The following is a 24,644-nucleotide window of genomic DNA, read 5'->3' as shown; positions in this document are numbered from 1 at the left end:
AGAGAATGTTTCGTGACAAGAACTTGTGACAGTTCTACAAACAACAGACATGTGTGATATAAACCAAGGGACTTCTCACAGGAATTTATCCAGTATTGTGCCCCTTTATGTTACCCAAGGTTTTCAGAGTCTAAAACAGTGGTAACCTAACTGTTCCTCTCCAGGCACCGTCAGGAATAAATCAACAGGGGCACAGCTCATCCGTCTGATATACAATTGATACAAGCCAGAGTGTTTTTACCTAAAATTGCTTTATTAGATCTTAAGCGCAAGCGCACACACACACAGTTGCAGTAGGTATAGAGCATTTCAAAACATCTGTATTTATCTAAAGTTAGATGATTTTGAGGGATCAGCAGCCAGACTTCAGGGGGACCCTCCTTCCATCTAGCTGCTGGGGAACTTAGCTGTGAGATCCTTGCCCAAAGAAAGCTTCTTCAGACTGCTCCAAAGCAAATTCTTTCATCTAATCTTTTATAACTAACTTCAAATAAAGTACATAACCTATAGTGACTCCTATGGAGTCACCAATTCTCCTAATTTCAGCAAAACTATTAATCGCTTATCAAAACAATAAAAAAACCTTACGTATCAGAGGCGCTCAAGACCAAGGTTGGTCATCCAAACATTCCTTCTATTCTCACAATATGTTCACTTTTTATCCCATGCTTCCATTCAGATAGCTGCATGTTCGCAGTTTTGCTATTTGGCCTTGCCTCTCAGGGCCTAAGATTTTCCTAGCTATGTGATGTTTGGTTTTCAGCTGGTAGTCACTAAACATACGAAGTTGCTGACAGCTGTACTTTCAAATTCTGGGGTACATGCAAGAATGTCAAATTTGGGATAATAATTAGATAGGGAAGATATTTTGTTCTCAAACAGCAGCATAGCTCAGTTAGCAGACTGAAGCACCCATTGTTCTAGTATACAACCTGCAAAAAATCTAGTTCTTTTATTGTCCACATCATCTGTTGGGAAAAGCTATTCAAATCATGTTCCTAAACACCTCTTTAGTAGATACTGGTACTGCACAGATGTAGCTATAAAATAAAGTTTTCAGAAGTGCCTGAGTGACTTAGGCTCCTCAGTCCCATTTTAAAAATTGACTTAGGATGAGATCCTGACCCCCACTCCAACCCCTTTACACAGTGTAAAAGGACCTTTGTGGTAAAGGGTCCCTAAAGACTTGTGTCTGGCAGAGAGAATTCCCCCAATGCAGGGACTACAGAAGTCTGCCATAAAAAAGCTGCCTTCTGAGGACCCTTTCGCAAGCCTGGGTGTGCTGAAGGCAGGGTGTGTTGGGGCATAATTTAGAAAGGCCCCCAGGGCTGTGTATGTTATGCCAGGGGCACCAGAACAGCCCATGATCAGGAAGGCAAAGAACCTTAGCCCACTGCTGCTGCCACCCTCCTCCCCTGAGGGGCAGCACAAAAATCTCACCCTTAGGAGATTAATTCCTATTGACTTTCAATGGGATTTAGGCTCAAGTCACCCAGTTGCTTTTGGTTTTTAGATTAACTTTTCTTGAAAGTTCACTGTCAGGTTAGCTTCAACTCTTCCCACCAAGTATCACAACCTGCTTGGTATCCTGTGAACAGATTAGTCAGGTGGAATTTATTTAAAACACAAAAGTGGGGAACAGAAGACAGATTTAATTAAAGAACAGTTACTTGCCCTACAGTACCTGCAGTTCTACAAGATGCTGTAGTCAGTATGGCTACCCGTGCTGGAGGGCATGCATCACAGGTGCATGAGATAGGGGTTGTGTGTTGTTGTTTTTTTTAAACACTATCCAGCAGGGTACCCCTTCATCTGATGCTACCCCTGCTCCCACTTGAGGGCATAAAGAGCAAAGTGACCATGACCCTCCCCCAGTTCCCTTTCAGTTAGAAGCCCATGGTAGCCAAAGACTCCAAGAAGTAGGGATGGAGGGCAGGTTGTGGGATCCACACTGACTACAACATGTCAAAGATTCATAGTTACTGTAGGGTAACAGTTCGAGTAGGTGTCAGGGTGGATCCCACTGGAAGTGGGTGGTGAGTGAGCATTACATGTACCCTACGGATGGTAGAAGTGAGAAGCTCCAGCTGCATCAGTTGAACAATGACTGTAGTACTGTTCTCCCAAGGTTGGTGTCTGACCTACAAGCTAAATCCAAGGCATAGTATTTGACAAACAAACAATCAGTGGGTTACTCCATGCTATTGCCTTACAGATCTCCAATACTGGCACTTTCCAGAAGCAAGCAGACAATGTTACTGTCGCTCTGGTGGAGTGGTCTTGATTTTAGTAGGAAAGGTGCACCAGCCAGCTGGTAACAATAAGATACATTGTGTTAGCCATTCTGTGAAGAGACGGCTTGACCTTTAGAATGTCTGGCTACATCCAGGCAGCTATAAATGATCTTGGCCCTGGTATCGAGCTGTATTCCAGGGCTTCTCCCCCTGGAGGCAATGTCATTGGCCTCTTGGGTTCCAACTCTCCCACTGGATCACTAGAAGATTTCAGTTCCCCTTCTGGGGTGCATCAAGGTCCAGGCCACTTTCCCAGTGGCAAGTCTGGTGAAGGAGGGTGGGGGGGAGAGGACACAGGCTCACCATCTACTCCAGGTCCCAGCCCAGGGGCCCTCTACACAGCAGCCATCCACCACATTTCTTTAACTAAACTGCATGGCAGCTACACTTCCTTGGGCCATTTCCCCATAGCTCTAGCACATTCTTCACCCTTAGCTCAGAGCCTTGTTCTGGATGAGTCCCAGCAGCCAGCCTGGAGGTCCTTCTTGCTTCCCCCGGTCTCTGCCAGCACTGTGCTGTCCAAGGTCCTGTAGCTCCCTCAGCCAGCCACACAATCCATACTCCTCCAGCTCCAGCCAGGAAACAACTGACTCTGGCCCTACAGCTCCTTTTAGATGAGGCTACTGGGCCCTGATCTGCTGCTCCGTGTCCTCCCTAATTGACTGCTTTCCCATAACCACTCTAGGCCACTCAGACTTCTCAGGACTTCTCTCCTACTCCTCTCTGGGACATGGTATGGCAGGACCACAGGGCCTTCCAGAGGGCCTCAAAGGGTCTGGTACACCTCATCACATGGCTCCACGGGGGATCTGTGCAGGAACCATTTATGATTGGTCAAAGATTGTCTGCTCAGAAAGTCCTCTAGATTGTTGCCGACTCCTGGGATATGAAAGATCATGGATCAACTCACTCTGATGAACCTGATAGCCTCCAGACACAAAACGCAGGTGTCTCCTTGTTTGCTTATGTAGAGAATAGTTATTGTGTTGTATGAAGGTTTGCAATAACGAATTTCAGCAGACTGGCAGGCATGCCCTACACAGACCAATCCGATAGCTCTGAGCTCCAGGATGTTCATATACAACTTCACACTGTTCACTGGAGCAGCTGCAGTTGGTCAGCCCAATGTCATTTGTGGCTGTGCTAGGAGAGGATCTCTGGTACCTGGTCTAGGGTTGCTCTCAAACTGTAACGGGGAGAGATCCCTGCTCAACGCTGGAGAGAAAGTCTGGTGATGAGAAATAGCATTCCTCAAATAGTTTTGCTGAACAGTAATGTCCAGCTTCAGTTGTGGGCCCATCGCTGCACTGATATCATTGATGTCTCTGGATGAGGATCTTGAAGGATGAACCTCAATCCCATACTTCTTGCAGCTGTGGGTGCTTTCGTCGGTGCTGATGCCTACAGTGCCAGCTTACTCACTACCACTCCTTTGGCAGATTACTTAGGTGCTCTAACCTTAGAGAGCAAACGATGCATCACTCCTTAAATGTTTGGCACAGTGTGTCACCCTTATACTGAGCACCAGCATCAGATCCAATGATATCGGTCCCGGAGGAGCCAATGCCAACTCTGATGGTATGAGTGTGGAAGTGATAGCCTGCTTCAGTCTTGAGACAGCAGTGCCTGATGTTGACAGCCCTGGTACCCGTGTGATCGTCATGGATGTGGCTGGTATCAGTTTTGCCAGAATTGTCCTGCCTACCTTCCTTTCATTGCTAGATCATGCCGTGGTGTCTGTCTGCTTGGAGGAGCACTTGCTGAAGATAACCCTTTGGGTTCCTTGAAACTGGGTCTAAGGTGGCATCCATCAATTGATCGAGCAGGTGTAGTTTCAGCCACGTGTCCCTTGACTTGCGAGTCCTCAACGAGAAAGATTTACACACCAAGCACTTCTCACGGAGGTGTTTGTCTCTCAGACAGAAAAGGCATTGATTACATGCTTTAATGAGAGGAATGAGTCCACTCTGTGTCATTAAATATTGATGGTTTAGAGACTACCTTGGGAGTTGGCATGAGATGCCTTACCCACCTCCCCATCAAGGGAAGTAATCAGAGAGTATACTTTGTGTGTGTGTGTGTGTGTGGAAAACATTCAGATTAGTGAATAAATCAAAGAGGAGGGTCAAGTAGTATTTCTTCAACCTCATCTTCTAGATTCCGTTTGAAGCAAAGAAAGGTAGCAGGTTGGACACTCACTACATACCACCTGTGGCAGTGCAATGGGAAAAGGGAAATGCAGGAGGGTTGTGGCTGCTCTGTCCCTTAGGCCCTTGAATGGAAACATGAGGCTGCACTGGATGCATGTAAGGCTCCACCAGACACTGCTATTCCAAAAAGTTCAATCTCACATGCATGACGCACACACGCACCTACCCTGGGATCCATGCTGACACACATTCAAAGAAGAACACCAGTTTATTTTACGGACAAGTCTCCAGAGTGGAAAAAGAGGCTGTTGTGCTAACTCTCTGCAACAGAGAGTTTCTGTGTGATTAAATACTGGTTTGGCTGCAGTGGGAAGAGCATGTTTCTTCGACCCAGGACAACATGAAGACACATATACAGCAATAAGAATAGAAAAAAGGGCAAGACAATGGCAGGTAAAAATTAAGGACCCCATTGGAAAAAGCCTGGAAATGGCAGAGAATGTGCCAATGCTATGATGTAAAGAGGCTTTAAAGGCAAAATTGTATCAAATATAGCAGTAGAGAAAAAAATTAGGGGAAAATGTTATGCTATAATTAAATATAATACTGAGACCAGAATAGTCACATGTTTAAAATGTTACAGCAAGCCGCAGTAAAATGCAATACACCATTTTAAAGCTCACTGATTTACATTATGCAGTCAAATATGAACAGCAAAAGCAAACAATTTTTCCATAAAATGCCTTACTAATAAAAAATTGTCAAATGAATTTAATATTACCAGTTTTATGGAAATAAAATACTAGAGCTTGTATGAATAACTGGACTAGAAAAACAAGCTGGTGCACATGGATGGATGTCAAGTGTTTCCTTGTTACAGGCTAAAAACATTCAGATATATGTGGGGAAGTGCTATGACCAGCAGATGGCATTCATAGGCCAAGTAGTCTGCTTGTGCCTTAATTTTAAAAAGGCTTTATTGTCTTGACTGCTATTGCTGCTTCATAATAAACACTTCTAAAATACGTCAAAATAACCTTGCAGGTGGGATGGAAACGCACTACACTTTTAGAAGAATTATTTTTTAAAAATGCAGAGAGTGGATTTTTTTTTATATGTTTTGTTACTGTTTCATTTTACTTTATTTGAAAGGCAGCAATGTTTTATTGTAATACTGCAAACAGCATATTCTGTTTATAACATGCTTATTGGTAAATAGTCATATTTTCCTAGATCACTATAGTACCAAATAACCCATCACAAAGGTCTCAAGTATGTTCCACTGGTGCGTTCAAATATCAGCTATAACTTTTTTTTAAAAAATGAAACTATAGGGCATGTTCTGGAGAAAATGTAGTACAATAAAGATTCAAGAAAAATTACACTAATTTAAAGCCTTGTGAATGAGATCCTGAGAAATGGACTTTAATACAATCCCCTAGACTGTAAAGCAATATATTCATGCTCAGACTACATTACTGATTAAGAAACTAATGTGTGAGATTATGTTCCCTAGCAGGTACTTTATACTGTTCAGTGCAGCTCTTCCCAGATCCATACAATTCTAATCATGAAATCAGACTTGTGCTTTTCAAGCAGGTTAACAAAGTTCATTGGCTCACCAGATAAATAATCATCCTCATTACAGGACTAAAGGGCCAGATTTTCAGAGGTGTTCAGGAGCCTTAAGATGCTGATAGGCACCTAGTGCAGATTAGACACTTCTGATGTTCTAGTAGGTGCCTACCTACATCTTTAGGCTCTTAAATACTTAGGACCACATTTTAAAAAGGTAAGGAAAGAGACACCTGTATTACATAATATATAGAAGTTAACACTGTAAGAGGTGTGGCCACAAATGTTTGAGTTGTGGCATACAAGGCATTAAATCGAACTTTTTGCTAACTTTTAATTAAATGAACTAGTCAGGTATGAAATACCTCAACCGAAAGCAAACTGTATTATTGAATTCTGTAACACCACAATTACTATGCAGAGGTGACTTTACATGTAATTAAGATTCAGAATTCCTTTGGCATCAAAAGCTCACATTTACAAATCTGTGTCTAAGTAGTGACAAACCTTATTTTCCACACTTCTTGTAATATGCCCTAACTACAAACTGTATACAAATGGTGACAAGTGGAGCTCAATTTAAAAATGTCACGTGAAACACAGCAAAGGCACAGCTGTGACTATCACATCAAAAGCAGCTGGTTCTTAATTAATCAGACAAAAGATTAGATTTCTAAGGGAACCTGTTTCTAATTGGTTAACCAGTAGCTGATTAATCTGAGAGAACTAAATTAGCCAGGTTTAGTCAGAATACATCAGGTATTTCCAGTGAATGTAAAATATATTCCATAACCTAGATAGTACTAAGAGATAAGGTTGCACAGTCAAGCATGTAGAAATAGTGTTAACATTGTAACTGCATGTGCCAGTGACTCTATTCCTGCACATTATGACAATCATATGCTTTAATTACATTTTTCTCAGAGCACATTAATTTTTATAGTTTTAGATAAGAATGTAGCATCTTGCAATTTTTACCATTGTGTTTACACTGTTATAACTGACTAATATCTTTATTGGCTTAGATTCTTATATACATAATTTGTTTCTCCCTAATTTATGTATTTTAATAATCCTGAACACTAATATACTTCTGTCAAAAAGTGCTTAATATGCTAGATAGGCAACTTTTATTTGTATGCTTCCATGGGTCAAAATGTCATTTACTACTATCATATTTGTTGCATAACCAATTCCATGTTATAACATAGTATGTCATAGAATTATTACATCAAGAGCTGAATAACATATATAAGAAGATGAACTATTCTGAAACAAAGGTCTTATTTTCATGCAAATTATCTTATCAAAAAAGAATACTGGATGCTTAATACAGAAGGTGATATATAGGAAGATCTATTTAACTGTTTATATGCTGCTCTCAGTTTTGAATGAATCATCAGTTAGAGAGCAACTTCTGTCATCTACAAGTCAAAACTTATAGCATAAACCCTTAAAACTGTGCCAACTCCAAGAAGCTGCAATGTAAAAGAATTACAGAAATTGTACTTTCAACAGGAAACACTGACTATTTCCTGTTTATTAACAAGTCTGCAAATGCATCAGAGCATAGATCACACAAAGTTACCAAAAATGGATTACATTGCTGACAAAGTCAAACACAATTCTCCCCAGCATCTTCTTCCCCCCTCCCGCCCCCAAAACCTAGTGCAACTGTGCCTGGCAGAAAACGCAACTGAACAGTTAAAGTTTTAACTACAAAAAAAAATGATTGAATTGATTGTCCTTAAGGTCAGCAAAATCTAGCGTTAGTCCAAAATTGTTTAAAAAAAAATTGGCTAGTAAATATTTAGAAACCATATTGATTTTATAGATGTTCCTGCTGCCTAATTCAGTGATGATTTCAAACTACCTTGCTTAGTCATTTTAGCACGGCAGTGGTTCCTAATGGCATTAACTGCTCCAAGAGGAAGTTACTTACCTTGTAGTAACTGGAGGTTACTATAAAGGTCAATAGCTTTCTCTTCAAGTTCTAGTCTCTGCATGTATTCCACTGTGGGTGATTGACAAGCAGTACTCAAATAGGAGGAGGGTGTGAGGTTGTAAATGGCAGAGTACAACAAAGGACGGTTGACAGAGCAAAATACAGCTTGAGATGCATTTTGAGATTCCTTGAGAGCATCTGGCCTGACCCTTTCCGCTACAGCGACAAATAGTTTAGGAGGCTTCCTGATCAGTTTTGTTCGCTGCAGGTAAAAGGCTAAGACTCATTGAACACTGAGGAATGGAGCCTCCATTCTTCTGAGGATGAGAGAGGTCTTTGAAAGAACACAAGTGTGAACTAATGGGTTCAGACTTCTTTGTGGGTGAATTTAGAGTGTAAACACATTATGAGACTTTATCCTTATGGAATGTAGCATAAGGAGGATCTGCCATTAACACTCCAAGCTCACCAACCCCATGGCGGAGGTGACAGCTACCAGGAAAGAGACCTTCATCAACAGGAGCAAAAAGCTAATGGTTCAAAAGAAAGCTAAGTGAGTACTGAGAGAACAAGATTCAAGTCTCATTGAGGAACAGGCTTTTTATAGACAGAAAGGTTCTGATCAGGCCTTTCCACCATGTGACATTAGGTATTCCTCATGCTGAGAGCTGTAAACCACAGGTCCTTTTTTAGGGATGAAATTACAGATGCCAATGTGACCATGTAAAACTTGAGTTTGCAAATAAAGTAGCTGAGATGGCAAAGGTTGAAATGGGTCTCCAGCTACCACCCTTCTTTCTGGGTAATAGGAAGTATGTTGAGTAAAAACTACGCCTTTAGTACTGAAGAGGAACCCACTCTATCACTCCTTGCTATAAGAGAAATTCAACTTCTTGTCTGATAATGTCCTTATGAGAACAGCCCAGAGAGGAGGTGGAGATGAGGACTTTAGAGGGGGTAGGAACATAAACTCTATCATATAGCAAGAATGGATGACATTCAGCACCCATCCATTGTTATTGCACTCCCGATGTTGAAAGAGCATTAGATTACCCGCAAAGGGTACATAGGAATCAGGAAGTGTTGGACTTAATGGTTTGCATCTCTTGAGCTGTCATCAAAAACATTTAGCTGAGAGCTGGGATGGGATAAGGAACCTGCTGCAGATGGTGTGGGGAAGTGAGTCTTTTGAACCCTTTTAGAACCCTTTGTCTCTTATGGGCTCTCTTAAGGTCTCTGATGGAAGAACTGTTAAACCATTAGTCTAGGATTGTATGATTGCTGGCGGAATTCTCTTTGGGGCAAGTGTAATATTCCTAGGGAGCAGAGGGGTAGTCCTGGAGTCTTTAAAAGTGTGTAATTAGTGATTAAATAGATGAGTCTCATTGAATGGTAGGTCATCAGCCTTGTTCTGCACCTCCCTGGGAAACCCCCAAGATATGGAGCCATGACTCCCTGAGCATTAAAATTGCAGGAGTCATTGTCCTGAACGATGCATCAGCCATATCTATTGTGATTGTACAGTGGTCCTGGCAACCATTTTGACTTCCTCTTTGAGAGCCTGGAAATGAGCTCTGTCCTGCTGTGGGAGAATGTCAGTAAAGTACATGAATTTGGAATAGTTAAGGAACTCGTACTTAGCCAGCTATGAGGCACTTATAGCTATCATGAACTGGAGGCTAGAACAAGAAAAGACCTTTCTTCCCAACAAGTCAAGGCGCTTGCCCTCCTTGTCAGTCACAGTAGATCGGGGCAGTCTTGCCTAGATTTCTCCATGGCAGCCTGGATGACTGAAGAGAGTTAGGAGCAGCGAGAGAACAGAAATTGCATCCCTTTGGCTGGGACACAATCCTGTTTCCCTGCCATCTTGGAAGAGAAGTGCAGTAGCTGGAGTATGCCAGGCCACTCTAGCTAGCTTCATGATGGATTTGTTAACAGGGAGTGCTATCAGACTAGAGCCGGAGGATTGAAGGACTTCCAGGAGCTTGTGTTGAGTTATGGCCAAAAAGATGGATCAAATGGGGATCGAGGAGCTCCCCATACTATGGGGTATCTATGGCTACAAGGCAGGTGATGAGGTGGAGGAAGGTCCCAAACTGCGCCAGGTCTTCTGACTGGGAAGGTGTGTCTTGGAGGAGGGAATAATGGTTCATCAGGCAAGACAATCTCCCAGTGAGGTGACAACCAATTCTAGTTCCAACGGTAGTACTGATGGTGTCACTGGAGGGAAAAATCATAGATGAAAAATGGAATGGGAGACAAACTCCTCCCAAAGGTTAGCTCCTCTGGTGGAGTTATAGCCTCTCTCAACAGGGAGCGACCCAGTGGAGCAGGAAACTCCAGGTCTGGGAAAGCAAAGACATCCTTAGGAAGAGCATAGGTCTCTGCTCTTTCTGGAGTGAGAGGGGTCCTGTTCGCCTGAATCACTGGAGATGCAGTAGAGACAGTCTGCCACAGCCACGGAAGACAAAACCAGTACTTCAAATAACGAAGGCTCTTGGTAATCGGTCTTCACTGGTGCCCACAGATACCAGGGTTTGCAATGTACTGGAGGCACCCGTGCCACTGGATTGTGATCCAGTGTTGATGGTGCCCTAGATATGTGAGCTTTCTTGTCATGTCTCCGAGACTTCGTAAATCTTAAGTTCTCTTGAGCTGAGTTTAAAAGGCTTGACTGGTTTAGGCAGGGTTTAATCCAACTTCTTCAAAGTAGATCTGGAGACTTAGCCTTGTGCTTGTGAGAATGCTCCTTGCTCTCCTGGTAAAACCTCACCGAGGGATCTGTGGGGATAGACTCCCTCTCTCCTGAGTTGGATGTTGTGGCAGGAAATGCCCACTCCTTACTGAGTCAAGCTGATGGGGGGAGGGGAGCTTTGAAGGGTACCCCAGCCTGGATCTGAGTGCAGCTTCATGGCCTTTTCCATTAGGTGCTTCCTAAGGCAAAGTTTCCATCCTTTCCACATGAGGAACAAATGGCAGATATTGCACCTTGCTGCAATGTGGGCTTCCTCGAGGCAGTACGAGCAGCATCTGACTGAAAAGGATCATGGACAGGAAGCACATATTTTGAAGCTTGGAATTATGGGCATAGTCTGGTACCCAAGAAGTACCAGGTCGGGGAGACTGACTAACCATAAAACTCAAACTATCAGATAAAAAACCTTTAAAACTTTAGAACTATAAAGACTATTTACAGATATCTAAATAAATAGTCACAGATAAAGGAGAAAGCTGAAGCTTTGGACACTGGGGGTTCTAACCCGGACCCTATGGTGGTGAGAAGGAAATGGAGAGGTGGCTGGTCTACCTGCCTGGTTCCTTTATCTCTTCGGTTAGATGCATGAGGTGAGCCAAGGTGCATGTGTGGACCAAAGAACACTGCTTTCGAAATTCTCCAGCTCCAGGCACATGGAACATATGCATACCCACAATGGAATACACATAGGGACTCAAAGAAGAGGGCTGCATCAGCTGTAGCTGACAGCATACTTTCCCATGTGGGTAGGCAGAAACACTAGCTCTGCTCCAGCTAGCACCCTGAGAGTAGCAGTGTAGACAGGACTGGAATGGATGGTACCTTGGGCTAGCCATAACATGCCTGCCTACCTGCACCAGGAAGCGCACTTCCAGCTGTTGTGTAGACATACCCAAAGAGGTGAGCAGTAAAGAAAGTCTACAGTTTGGCTACTGTTAACAAGGTAACTGACTGCACTGTCTCCCCTGGTCTCTTCTCTGCATCATTGGAACACGTATCCTCCTAAAGACCTAACCTCTGACTTCAGTTCTGGAAGATTCCCCTTCCCAAATCCCTTTCAGGGGATTCCAACCTACTGTGGGAGAGCCATAAAGTTACAGAATTTTATTTATTTAACACGCACACGCCTCTTGGTAGAGAGAGAGATTACCCCGCGGCAAGCAACCACTACCACCTCCTCTTGCCAATTTGCCTCCTCCAACATTGTGGAGGCTGAACATGGCTGGGATTGGAAGGGACGCATGCTGCAAGTTCAACAGTTCCAAAGTTTCCTCTCTTGGGCCTGATCTACTGTGTTCTACTATGTTCTGTTCATGGAAGCAGTGCTAACATTAGCCCCAGTCTTTGAATCAAATATTCTTTCTGCACTTTAAAATCATTTCTGCTGCTCAGGAAACTTTCAGCAACAAGGGAAAAAATAATCAAGGGAAACACTGTTGAGGAGGCCAGGGTAACAAAACCCTAGTATATTTGCATACAAGAGTTATAATTATACTGTACCTCTGTCCCTGATCCAGATCCTGGAGAATCCACTTTTCTTTTCTTTCTAGGACCAATCGCAGCTAATGCAGTTAAGTTGGCATCCCTCTGTCTCATTTGTGCTAGCTCTTGTTGCTGCATCTGTGTTTTTCAGAACAAAGTTACAATTCAATTTTTTCTCCCCTTCTGATTTTCTGAGACTATTTAGATTGTTAAATGACATGCTCATCTGAACACATACCTCCTTGGCCTTCTGTTTCAACCTTAGCTGTTCTGGGTCTTCTTGTCTAGACCGAGACTGTATATTGGTAAAGGGTATAGGAGGAAGAAGTATAGAAATTAATAAAATTGCAAAAGAAGTGGACACTGAACTATATGTCGTTTCTTTAAATTATTTCATTGGCTTCAATGGGAGAAGAGGGTGCTCAGCACTTCTGAAAAATCAGACCACTTTGTAGATAGATATGTCAAGTTATTTTTAGGTAACTTAGGGCACCCAAGTTTGGAATTTCTTCTCTTAATGCAAGTTTCCTTAAGACTTTATGAATCATTACACATATGGCACCCAGATTCTATGGATTTCTACGGCACCCATCACAGAAGGTACAGTTACTAACGATATACATTAATTCAGTATTTCACTTAGGAATCCAAAAGTCGTTGCTACATTCACTGTTTCAGTATTTCACTTCGATACCTGAAAAATCACTGTTTTCATTTCTTTATTCAGAATCAGCATCCAATTAATATAGAAGAGTTCCTATTTTGCATTTGACTTAAGTAGACAAATTGCTTCCATAAAAATTCTACTTCACTGTAACCGTGCATCAACAATATGCAGCAAGGAAAAAGAGCATCCCTCTTCTGGTGGACATAAATGGCACCCAAGTTTCTGAATATTCATGTCTCTTGCTACCTGTGTACGGGCCCAAACTAAACAGACTCGAGCTCGTGATATATTTCATTCACAAACACAGATTAAATCTATGCCTGCAAAAAGGGAACTGGACCTTGAACTTTGTGAAATGTTACCTCTCTGGCCTACTATTACCCACCTAACTGACTGTGCAAATCAGGTAACTGCTCGAACAATGACCAGTTAAATGGCTAACTGGCCATTTGCACTAGCAGTGACTACAGTTGCTTACACAAATTGGATAACTGCTCGCTTAAAGAAACAGAAAAACCAGGGTCTAAGAGTCAGCAAATCCCTTCCTCTAGCCACTAACTATAAATATTCATTTTCCAATTCAAATATTGCCTCATGCAGATTTATTCTCTTGTTTTCTTCTTTTCTCAAAGCAAGCAAGGAGATTAATCTACAATGGAGGACCAATGACACTAAAAATATTGTAGAAGTCTCTCTCTTGCTCAGAGCACGACTTAAATTTTAGATTTAATTTTTTTTTTTTTATTTATGGGAATGAAATGGGGCAGGGAGGGGGCTACATTACATGATTTACGGTGGAAAGCATAGCAGAGCTCTAGGTAAAAAAATGTGCTTTCTAAGCTGCGATTAGAAACAGAGTCCTCTCTTTCACTGCACGTCTTATAGAATAAAAGGCACCTTATTCTTTTGACGTCAAACGTGACTTTGCAAATCTAAGTAAAGTTGAAGCACTTACCTTTGCTGCACGCATTAAAATTTCCCTTTCTTGTTCATCTTTTCTCTGTTTTTCTATTTGATCAAGTTGTTCAAAGAACTTGAGCTGTGCCCGAACATCACTTGCTTGCTCATATCTTTCATCATCCTGAAAATGCAGCAAAAATGCATTTCATTACAAATCTTAAAAACTAAGCTAGAAGCTGGTCCTGTACAGTTTAAAAAGATCCCATGCTTTTAAGCTCAAATGCTCACTTAGTCTTTTTCAAACACCAAGTTTATCTTTAACCCAGTCAAACTGGCTAAAATCCATTAAAAAAACCAACAACAAAAAAAAAACCAAGCACTCTGTACTGTTCTGTGATCTCATCAGTGTTTGACTTAAGTAATATCACATAACTTTGCCCTTTTAAATACGTTTCATAGAGGTGGTTTTTTTTAAATTGCGCTCTGTGAGGCACAGTGTTCTATCAATTCTTACATGAATCATATACGGAATTCACATTTATCTGAGTCTGTAATTCTCCATAAGAGACTGACTGCTATCTCCACTCCTAACCCTACTGCAGCAGTGACAGATGAAGGATGTTGATCAAACCAGCAGTGGATGATCACTTGCTTGGAAGGAACATGATGATCATTCAGCCTCCAAGCACCTTCCTAGAGCACATGCGTGGATGGGGTAGAGGTGGGAAGGAACAAACAGGAATATTCACCTCCCTTGGCTGCTCAGAGGCCAACTGAGGTAAAGCAAAGGAACAGAATGACTCCATCACAGTCCTTCCAGAGTAGGCCCATCATTTTTAGTGCCCCAAGATGCTGCCCCATCTGCCTTGCCCTACAGGAAGTTGTAGATGCAAGTGCTAGGATTCCAGGTTTGCTAGGTGTATGTCCAGACTGCTATGTTTTTTTTACTTGGGGGAGGAGAGATGGCAATGGGAGGAGATGAAGTTTTCCCTCCTGGGCAAAATTAGAAAGGTGTCCAGTGTGTTTTTTCCTCAATACTCCTCACAGCATCTTGGGGGCCTGCTTGATTAGAACAGCAGGGATAAAAGATCAGAATTTGAAAAGGGGCAGAAGTTGATAAACTCAACTATTTTTGCTACATGCAACTAACATCCAGTGTGGAAAAGAGGCTTCTGGAAGCTAACTCCTAGAGTTACCTGAGCATGGGACCTAGGAGATGACAGGCATAGACCTTGTTAGCCTGTGGGGTGGAAGTAAGGTCTTAAATCTTGTACAGATTAGAGCACCTCATCTGTACCATAATTCCCCCTTGTGTTGAGAGGTTGTTTGGATTCAGCACCTAGACTGAATCTCCTGTCCAGGTATGGAGGGTTAGGCTAAGGGAAGGCTTCCCTCCTTTCCTCGTGGCCGTATGGTTTATGGCCAGTTAATCCCATGCTGGACTCCATTAATATGTGACAGGTGGGAAGGGGGACAGTTTCCCATCCATTTAAAAAGTTTATAAAGTCGCAGTCTGCTACTTTAAATCCACCCACATATCTTGTTTGGTCTTCATTCTCCTTTGTTGATTATCTTAAATTTATAATATCTTTTTATAAAATATAGAAAATATCACTATGTGCATACTCTAGTCTAGCTTATTTAGATTCTCAAGAGGAAATCTCAACTCTGACAGGCTTCATATCAAACCTCCTACTTTTAAAAAAAAGTTAGTTACTGCAGAACATTCTTAAATTCTATAGAAAGACTATTTAATGGAATAAGTATGTTTGATTGTTTTGGACAGGTACATTAACCAGGGTCTACACAGTGAACACGAACTTTAATTTTTTCATAATTAGGCCAGGTCTAATTAAACTTTTTGTACACTGAAATATATATGATTCTTTCAAAAGGAACTGCAATAGATAACTTTTCTGTAATAAATTTCAGTCATCCAACAGAGCTTTCTCTCTTGGCCATATGCCATGGATCATTTGAGTGGACAAGAGAGAATAGCTAATTCTCAAGGCAATGTCCTCAAAAACACGAAAGCCTAGGCAAGCTAGTTTACAATATCATCACACTGCAACCTTCCTTCTGTCTGTCCTCCATTCTGTCCCCTTTGTGTATTGGGAGCTGCCATTTTACTGCCTGTGATGTCAGCTCCCACAAAAGCCGTAATAGTAGTAGACAAGGTTGGGCACTCAAAAATAATACTACACCTGTACCTCGAGGTAACGTGACCCAATATAACGCTATAAAGCAGTGCTCCAGCGGGTAGGGCTGCACGCTCCGGCAGATCAAAGCAAATTCGATATAACATGGTTTCACCTATAACACGGTAAGATATTTTTGGCTCCCAAGGACAGCTTTATGTCGAGGTAGATGTGTACTTAGAGATTTTGTCTAGACTCACTCTTGTTCTGGGAATTGCAAATGCTCCTTATAAGCAGCCCCAAGTTTCAGTGCAGTCCATGATCAGATCTGAGTGCATTTGCCCAGAGGTGAGAGCATAATTTGCAGAACACTACCAATTTGCACAACTAAAATTTAATTACCTTATAAGAAACATTCTTCTGTTGGGCAGTCTCCGATACTTTTTCTACAAGATTCTGTAACCTTTGTTGTGTTGCATGCGATACATAGCTAACTACATCAGGATGGATTTCCGTTATCCCATGTTTTTTACCTGTAGTTAAAATTCAAATGATGCTTTTAGTACCACTCTGTTGCAAAGACATATTTTACAATACAGTAGCTCCTCACTTAAAGCCGTCCTGGTTAACATTGTTACATTGCTGATCAATTAGGGAACATGCTCGTTTAAAGTTGTGTAATGCTCCTTTCTAATGTTGTTTGGCAGCCGCCTGCTGTGTCTACTGCTTGCAGGAAGAGCAGCCCCTTGCAGCTAGCTGGCGGGGGCTTAGAACCAGGGTGGATTGGCAGCCCCCATCAGCTCCCTGCTCCCCTAAGTCCCCTGTGCAGCAGGTGCCTGCAGTTCAGCTGTGTCCCTCCCCCTACTGCCATGTTCTGCTCCTGCCCTCTGCCTTGGAGCTGCTCCCCAAGACTCCTGCTTGATGTGTGGGTAAGAAGAGGGCTAATGTCAGGGTGTCCCCCTACCCCCTCCTCCTGCATCACGCTTACCCCATTACCCATAGAGCAGGGCTCAGGACAGAGGGAGCTTGCAACAGCTGTGGTCTCAGCAAGCTGATCTAATTAACAATGCAGTGTACTTAAGCAAAATGCACATATCTCCCTCCATTCCTGCTGCCTTGCAGAGTGAGAGAGTTAACCCTTGAGGGCTCAGTCAATTGCTAGTTCATCATTTAGCAGTAAGAGAAGTATCTCACCCTCTGACTCCTCCACCTAAACCAAGCTTCACAATCATCACCACTGTGTATCAGTATTAAATTGTTTGTTTAAAACTTATAGAGTGTGTGTGTGTGAGTAAGTAAAATATAGTCTTTTGTCTGGTGAAAAAAGTGTCCCTGGAACCTAACCCCCTTATTTACATTAATTTTTAATTTTTATGGGGAAACTGGATTCGCTTAACATTGTTTCGCTTAAAGCTGTATTTTTCAGGAACATAACTACAACGTTAAAGTGAGGACTTACTGTACAGCTAACTCAACTTCAAAAATTTGAAAGTAATTCACAAACAAAAAATAGAGGCCTTTATGTATTTCTCAGCCAAGATTTAACATGTGATTCTGTAGAGAAGGTCTCACTCTACTAAATTTTCATAAGCACTGCAAAATATGCCATAGAAGATTTACCAGTATGCTATGAAGTATTAGAGATAAATAAAATTAATAAAGTTTTATGATGTAGTATCATTGCTCTATTTACTCACTAATTACAAAAGTAATTTACAATTAATTAGTGTGAATTATTATATAGCTGGTGAAAATGTTTTTCCAGTTTTTCCCCAATATTTGTTGCTGTTTTTTGATCAGCTTATAGTGTAAAAAATTCAGCAAAAGGTTTTCAGTCAGATCTAGTGATGTATTTATTTTGCTATAAAAAACAAGCAACTCTTATCCAAGAACCACAGTTTTAGGAGCTTTTCAAACACGTGTGTTATTTTTTCTAATATCAAGTAGCAGTTGCAAATGATACCAATGCATAAAACTATTCAGGCACATTTAATTATTTTTAAATCGATTTTTAAGAAAACAGATTTAGTGAAACTAGTGTTTATATCAACTAAACTAGCAGGTGTCAACATACCTATTTCTAGTATCCTTCTTTGCAAAGATGCTGGAAGTAGGAAGGTTTCGTCTTTACAGGACCTTGTTAACGTGCCCACTAACTCAGAATTTGTTGCCAATATCCGTGCACTCTCTTCTGATAGGTTGACTCCAGCCATTGATGCAACATCATTAATATCATCATCATCCCTTGGAAAGAGAAAAATTGTTACAACATATTTAGGACATGTATAGACATGCTGCTCAATGCAACTGTATATAAAACAAGCTCTACAACTCTGCTGCATAAGAACTGACCTAAAAGCTCTTCAGTTGTCAGAACCTATACCCAATCAATTCTACTACTCCACAAAATAAAATTGGAATTTTAGAAGAGTTCATTTTCTTGCTGCTTAATGAAATCAAACTTAGAATTAACATATCCTTCAGAATTACACACTCTACCTATTCCCAGATCAAAACCCCAAACTGCATAAAGGAGTAACTCTCAAATCCATGGACATGCTTGTTCTGGGCCCAGGAGATTATGAACTTGTAACCACAGAAAAACACCTTGGTAGGATTTGAAGGACTGATCACCTGGCAGAACCCATTCTGGAGCTGAGGAGTGACCGCTGGGAAGATTAGCATGTGTGTAGTCTCTTATTGTTTTTAAGATGTTTTCCCCATAATGCATTCGCTTTAACAATAAATGTGCTTGCTTAGGAAAAGCAAGCATGGTAACTTATACCTATGGGCAATTATGCTGTTTACAGCCTCGGGGGGGGGGGGGGGAGTAAAGCAGGTTTTGGCAGTCTGACAATGTAGGCAGGGAACCCCAGGGAAAACCCCCAGTCAAGAGGGAGAGAGGCATACATCTCTGTCCAAAACAGGTATTGCTGGGGAGCCTGAAGTGGGTGTCCTCAGGACCATTGACTGGAGAAACACAGGTGCAATTGGCCTGAACTGCGACACTGTTATAGCTGTCTTTTCCCCATGAGTACAGACAATGATATACACTTCACATTTATCAAAGTAAGAACACTGCAAATCTGCGGTCAATAAAGTAAACTTGTAAATTTGGCTTGATCATACAAAAACAGAGGATGCAAAATGTTTTTTTTGTTCCTTAAATAGTCATTCAGCTTAGAACTAGAACCCTGAGTGTGCTTTCACAGCCTTGCCCTGCTGCTCTCACAGGTCCTCTCTTCCACCATCCTAGAGGTTTTCACATCTTGTAGAAACCCAGATTACAATGCTTCCACAAGACAGCAACAGAATGCAGCCACTACTATGGAAAAGGCTGGGTGGCAGATGTGTTCAGCATAAAGTGGAGAGGAGGAAGCCTGAGCATAGCCGACAGAAGGAGGAATACTTTCTATTTGCTGCCCAGACAAAACATTTGAGAGCATTGTTTTAGGTACCAGTAAGCTAAGAGGCCAACAACAGCTTGGAGAGGAAAAAAATATTTAAGAAACAAACGATCACATAGAAGAAGCCTCCTCAAAATACTTCCCCCCACACCTCCAAATCTATATAGCCCTGACCCAATGCACCACTGAAGTCACTGCAAAGCCTGTGGTTTCAGTGTTCAGGCGTGGTGTACAGAAACAAGGATTTTGGTTCCTTACCTAAAAGAACCTCCCCCAGGTTCTTTCAGTTTATTCTTTTGAGCGGCAGCTGCTTGTGGTGAAATAGTGGACAGAGCTTTGTTTCCAGGTAATACTGTTGGTTTTACCACAGGTACTGCAAGAAAATAAAGTCAATATTTGTGAAGCTCCATCACAAATGATGTAGATAAAACATTTTAGCTCAACATTTTAATTATTTTTGAGTAGGTTCATTGTCAACTTTGGCACAAAGGTGTTTTTAAAAATGGTAGCAATACAAAAGTAAAAAAAATTGACATTTTTAGTTATTCTTCTTTCCCAACCATTTTTGCTGAACTTAAAAACCCTCCTCTGAAGCATGTCCACCCCGAGCATTAAAGCATCATGCATGAAACAGTCTAGAAGTAACAGATATTTCAGTTCAGTCACAAAGATTTTAAACTGATGTTCACACAAGAAACTTAATTGCCACAAGCCCTATTTACACTACAAATAATCACAGGTATCTATTCTATGGCCTGCGGGCCATATACGGCCCAAAAGAGCATTTTATAAGACCTGAAGCCACAATATACCTACTGCCGATTCATCAGCATTTTGTCATCAGGTTTGTCTACACTGGCAAGTGAAAGACAAAACTTCTGTCATTCAGAAGTGTTTTTTAAAAAACCAGACACCTCCCCAAAAGTTTTGTCAAAGACAAGCATCAGTGCGAACAGCGCTTTGTCAGCAGGAGTCTCTCCTGCCGAGAAACAGCAGCTACACTGTGCGTCTTTTAGCGACATGGCTGTAGTGGCACAGCCGTGTCACTAAGAGCAGTCTAGTGTAGCCATAGCCTTAGTTTACACAAGTTTGTAAATAGGCTGTTTATACTCACAGTATTGTCTAATACATACAAAACAAGCTGAACTCAAAACAAACATCAATACCAGTGACGTTAAATCTTATTAAACTATGTAAAATCTGTTTGGCTCACACAAAGTTGTGCTTAGATTAATGTGGCCCTCCTGTGTAATAAGATCAGGCAACACTGCTAGAAAAGACTCAGTTCTTACATAAAATACACTTTTTTTTTTAATTGAGATGTATTGGGAACAAAAGCAAACCACTAGCTATGGCAACATGAATTTACTACAGTGCCTTGTGCAAAGTTAGAAACCAGGATTTTTGCTGACTTCTAGTTTTATTCACTAACTAGACAGAGGCTTTAACAAGCAACAAACAAATTCTGGCTTTGAATGCATTTATCTAGTGGCTTCCTCTGAACTTCATAAAAAAGATTCACACATATCTAAGGAAAGAATTTGGTTCTGAATGATTTAATAAGACACAACAGTACCTGCAGTGTTGCGTAGTGCAGTGTTTCTCAACCTTTTTGAGATCAGAAACCAGCTTGCTGTCTTCCTAAACCATGTCAAGGAGATCTCAGTGACTGGTTCCAAATCAACAGACCAATCATTGAGAAACACTGGCCTAGTGGATACAGCACTGCACTGGGACTCAGAAAACCTGGGTTCTACTTCCAACTCTGACATTGGCCTATGGGTAATCTTCAGAAGGTCCTTTCACCTCTGTCTCTCTCAGTATCCCCAGCTTTAAAACCCTCCTTTGTCAAACCCTTTGAGATCTTCTGATGCAAAGTGCTACACTATAGCTAAGTATTAAAAGAAAAGTAAAATTTTTCAGCCATATTCATTTCCGAGTAAAGTATCAATCCTGTTTTAGAAGTGTATTAAGGGTCACTTAAAAAAAACAACACAACAAACTATTAAACATCATAAGAGCATCAAAAATCTTTTTTACCTGTCTGAAGTTGGTTCAGTTGAATTTGTTGAGGAGCTGTAAGCATAATACGATTATGTGGTTGCCGCAATGCTACCATAGGGGTTTGTGTCAATGTTACCTGTGGAGGCCTTATCAATGCCCCTCCTTTTTGAGACTGTTGGATAACCTGCCAATAGGTTGACAGAAAATAATGTTAAACTACTTGAGGAACAATGATACAGAAGATGTTAATCAAATGGATATACAAATTCTTATGCCAACCTTTAGACTGGTGAACAGACGTGTTTGAGCAAAAGCAAAATTAGAAGTGATACAATCTTAAAGTATCAGAGGGGTAGCCGTGTTAGTCTGGATCTGTAAAAGCAGCAAAGAATCCTGTGGCACCTTATAGACTAACAGACGTTTTGGAGCATGAGCTTTCATGGGTGAATACCCACTTCTTCAGATGCATGTAGTGGAAATTTCCAGGGGCAGGTATATATATGCTAGCAAGCAAGCTAGAGATAATGAGGTCAGTTCAGTCAGGAAGGATGAGGCCCTGTTCTAGCAGTTGAGGTGTGAAAACCAAGAGAGGAGAAACTGGTTCTGTAGTTGGCAAGCCATTCACAGTCTTTGTTCAATCCTGAGCTGATGGTGTCAAATTTGCAGATGAACTGAAGCTCAGCAGTTTCTCTTTGAAGTCTGGTCCTGAAGTTTTTTTGCTGCAGGATGGCCACCTTAAGGTCTGCTATAGTGTGGCCAGGGAGGTTGAAGTGCTCTCCTACAGGTTTTTGTATATTGCCATTCCTAATGTCTGATTTGTGTCCATTTATCCTTAAAGTATTTATTTTTAAACCATCTCTAGACGTACCCTATTTCATGGAAAATGAACAGCGTGGTTGCTGCAGGTTAAATTTCTTCTCTATAGGCAAAAGTCAAAAATAGCCAATTTCTAGAGATATTTAGGGTCAAATAGTCAGCTAAAGTCTCTAAATTTCCATGTACATGTTCAGATTTGGGTTAAAGTAGCTGAAAATTTGACCCTTACATAAAAACCTGACTTTAAGACAGTTATTTATGTCTACCTTTCAGAATCACAGTCTCCTCCTCAAAAATAGATGGGAAAACATTTCAACTGGTGGACTCATGAACTGAAGACAAGTTTAACAGGAAGCTTCTCTTTTTAGCCCACCTGCTAACTGTAACCTGTCAAATTGTGATTCAATGCTACCGTAGAATGCTATACTAAAGAAAGTGATTTAGCATGAACGAGCTTTCTTGTCGCAACTAGAATTCTTCAGTTTTCAGCAATCCTTTACTACAAACTGCCACAAAAAGATAGTTTACAAACTCCTTCCAGACCCAAGATTCTAACTTCCATAATTCTTTGATTCTGGCTTTAGCTTTGGCCCTATATGTTCCTTTCTAAACAGTTACTGGACATATAGTCTGACTTCTTGTAAGTCAAGCAACAAGTATTAAGGACTAAATGATGAATTTAGCACTCTCTTCTGTAGGCTCCAAATGCCTTAATAGAAAGTCAACACACCAGGTTATACGTTAGTCAGACTGAACCTATCTGCCACTAAATATTTATTTCAAGACAGTATCTTAACACTATTTTTTACTGGATTGTTATAAGCAACTCCCCTTTAGATATGTTATTGAAAATTCTGAACAACAAAAAGACTTATGTATGGAGTAAAGGTCTAATACCTGGGAACTTCCAAGTCTTACCTAGTCCTACCATAAATTTGCTATTACCTTCAACAAATCATTTAACATCACTATGCTTCAGTTTTCTGGTGTGTAAAACTAGTTATAATCTAATTTACTTCTTTGTCAGTTCTGAGGATCACTTAATTTAAGAAATCTCTTTGAAAATGTGAAGTGCCAGACATTTAAGTCATTCCTTTCTTGAACAGAGGAAAACCAGTTATTTAAATGGAGAGAGTATAGCAGGATCAAAGATTCTTCTCTTGCACAACAAATCTATAGTCCTCTGGATGAATTCTAGGAGTTTACCATTTTCTCCTGCAAGGAAGTTTGGACTACAGGCTAACAGAGTTGGAGGCAGATCATTAGTTGAGGGACATATTTGCTGAAAATACTGGTTCCGATAAGAGTGCAATATCCTAATTTTGCAATCTGCCTCTTAGTAATCCTAGGAGTTAAGCAGTGAGAAAGCCATCTATACATTCAAAAATTCTTGTCATGAATACTAGCTGTTAAACTTACACCAGGAATCTTTACAATTACAGTTCTTGCATCAAACTTGAAAGTTCAAAACCTCCTCTGGAGTCAGAAGTGTTGAGTAAACCTTTTGGATTTGATTCACATACTGGTTCTAAAATTATTTCATAATATACATTTAGTTATACCATATAGGATTGCTAATTTTGACAATACATCAACAACTTGGTAGATAAAGACAGAATGTCTATGACCTGGCTGGATCGTAAGTCCAGCCTATTTTTTAATTTTCTACCCGTCTATGAAAATATTAGTAAGAGTCTAAAACATCCATATGGAGATATTTCCTATTCCCAGAACCATCCATAATCTTTCCCTTTTTTGAGTGTAGCTAGCTGACAGCAAGAGATGCTTTTGGTATTCAAACATCTGAAAGAGGCAGTTTCCTATTTGTTAAGATGAAGTTGCTATAGCTTCCACCTAGGGCACAAAAAGCAAAGTGGATTTTAAATCAGAAGGCATCACCATGATGAAATGAAAATTTTCGAGAATGATGGTCTATTACAGCCCTCTCCAGAGACTTTGGTTAAATATCAATCTGCTGCCACTGATCTACAGAACAGCTTCTAAAAATTCAATCATATCTTAAGAAACACTGCAAAGGCACCCCCTGTAGATAATTACTTTCACGTTTCTTTTGCTAGACATGCTCAAGTCCTCCACAAGTTATCCTGCACTGCTACATATTGGCATGAAGACCACACAACAGATATGCACATATATTCTAGTAAACTAGTAATTGTTTCATCCCAGCACATATGGTCAGTATCCCATTAAACAAAATAAGAAAATAATGCACAGATTATGCTTAATTTCTATTTTGCTTTCTCAGACTGTGCAAATAGGTCATAGTGAATCATAGAAATGTAGGCCTGGAAGGGACCTTGAGAAGGCATGAAGTCCAGTGCCCTGCACTGAGACAGGATGAATTCATTTGTCTAAGAAAACAAATAAATAATGCCTTTACACAAAGATGCTATCAGTATTACCATTTCTGTCTAGAATTTGAGGGATGGGGGGCAGGGGGCAGAAGTAGATTCTAAGCAGACATCACAATAAATATCAATACTGGCCAAT

At 40.9% G+C, this 24,644-nt stretch overlaps 1 protein-coding gene and 1 long non-coding RNA gene across 3 annotated transcripts in view; one reads left to right on the top strand and one right to left on the bottom strand.

Moving 5' to 3' along the window:
- LOC115635080 lies at positions 1-21,056 on the top strand. Its single transcript, XR_003996520.1, has 3 exons — positions 1-12; positions 1,035-1,036; positions 20,906-21,056. It is a non-coding gene; the product is annotated as an uncharacterized LOC115635080 (long non-coding RNA).
- Positions 1-24,644, bottom strand: part of TAF4 (TATA-box binding protein associated factor 4) — a 66,556-nt gene that overhangs the window by 1,579 nt on the left and 40,333 nt on the right. The window contains exons 9-15 of one of the 2 annotated variants that reach the window (XM_030533349.1): positions 21,354-21,501; positions 19,572-19,686; positions 17,981-18,150; positions 16,309-16,439; positions 13,824-13,949; positions 12,440-12,496; positions 12,220-12,339 (exon numbers count right to left, since the gene is read on the bottom strand). In XM_030533349.1, coding sequence (XP_030389209.1) covers positions 12,220-12,339; positions 12,440-12,496; positions 13,824-13,949; positions 16,309-16,439; positions 17,981-18,150; positions 19,572-19,686; positions 21,354-21,501 — 867 coding nt within the window. Of the gene's footprint in view, positions 1-12,219; positions 12,340-12,439; positions 12,497-13,823; positions 13,950-16,308; positions 16,440-17,977; positions 18,151-19,571; positions 19,687-21,353; positions 21,502-24,644 lie in introns of those variants that run through there. The other variant, XM_030533350.1, reaches the window with a different exon arrangement.

The sequence above is a fragment of the Gopherus evgoodei genome, chromosome 14 (genome assembly GCF_007399415.2).
Source record: "Gopherus evgoodei ecotype Sinaloan lineage chromosome 14, rGopEvg1_v1.p, whole genome shotgun sequence".
NCBI lineage: Eukaryota > Metazoa > Chordata > Testudines > Testudinidae > Gopherus > Gopherus evgoodei.
Note: the sequence above shows the minus strand (reverse complement) of the source record. Positions and strands in the feature narration are given on the sequence as shown.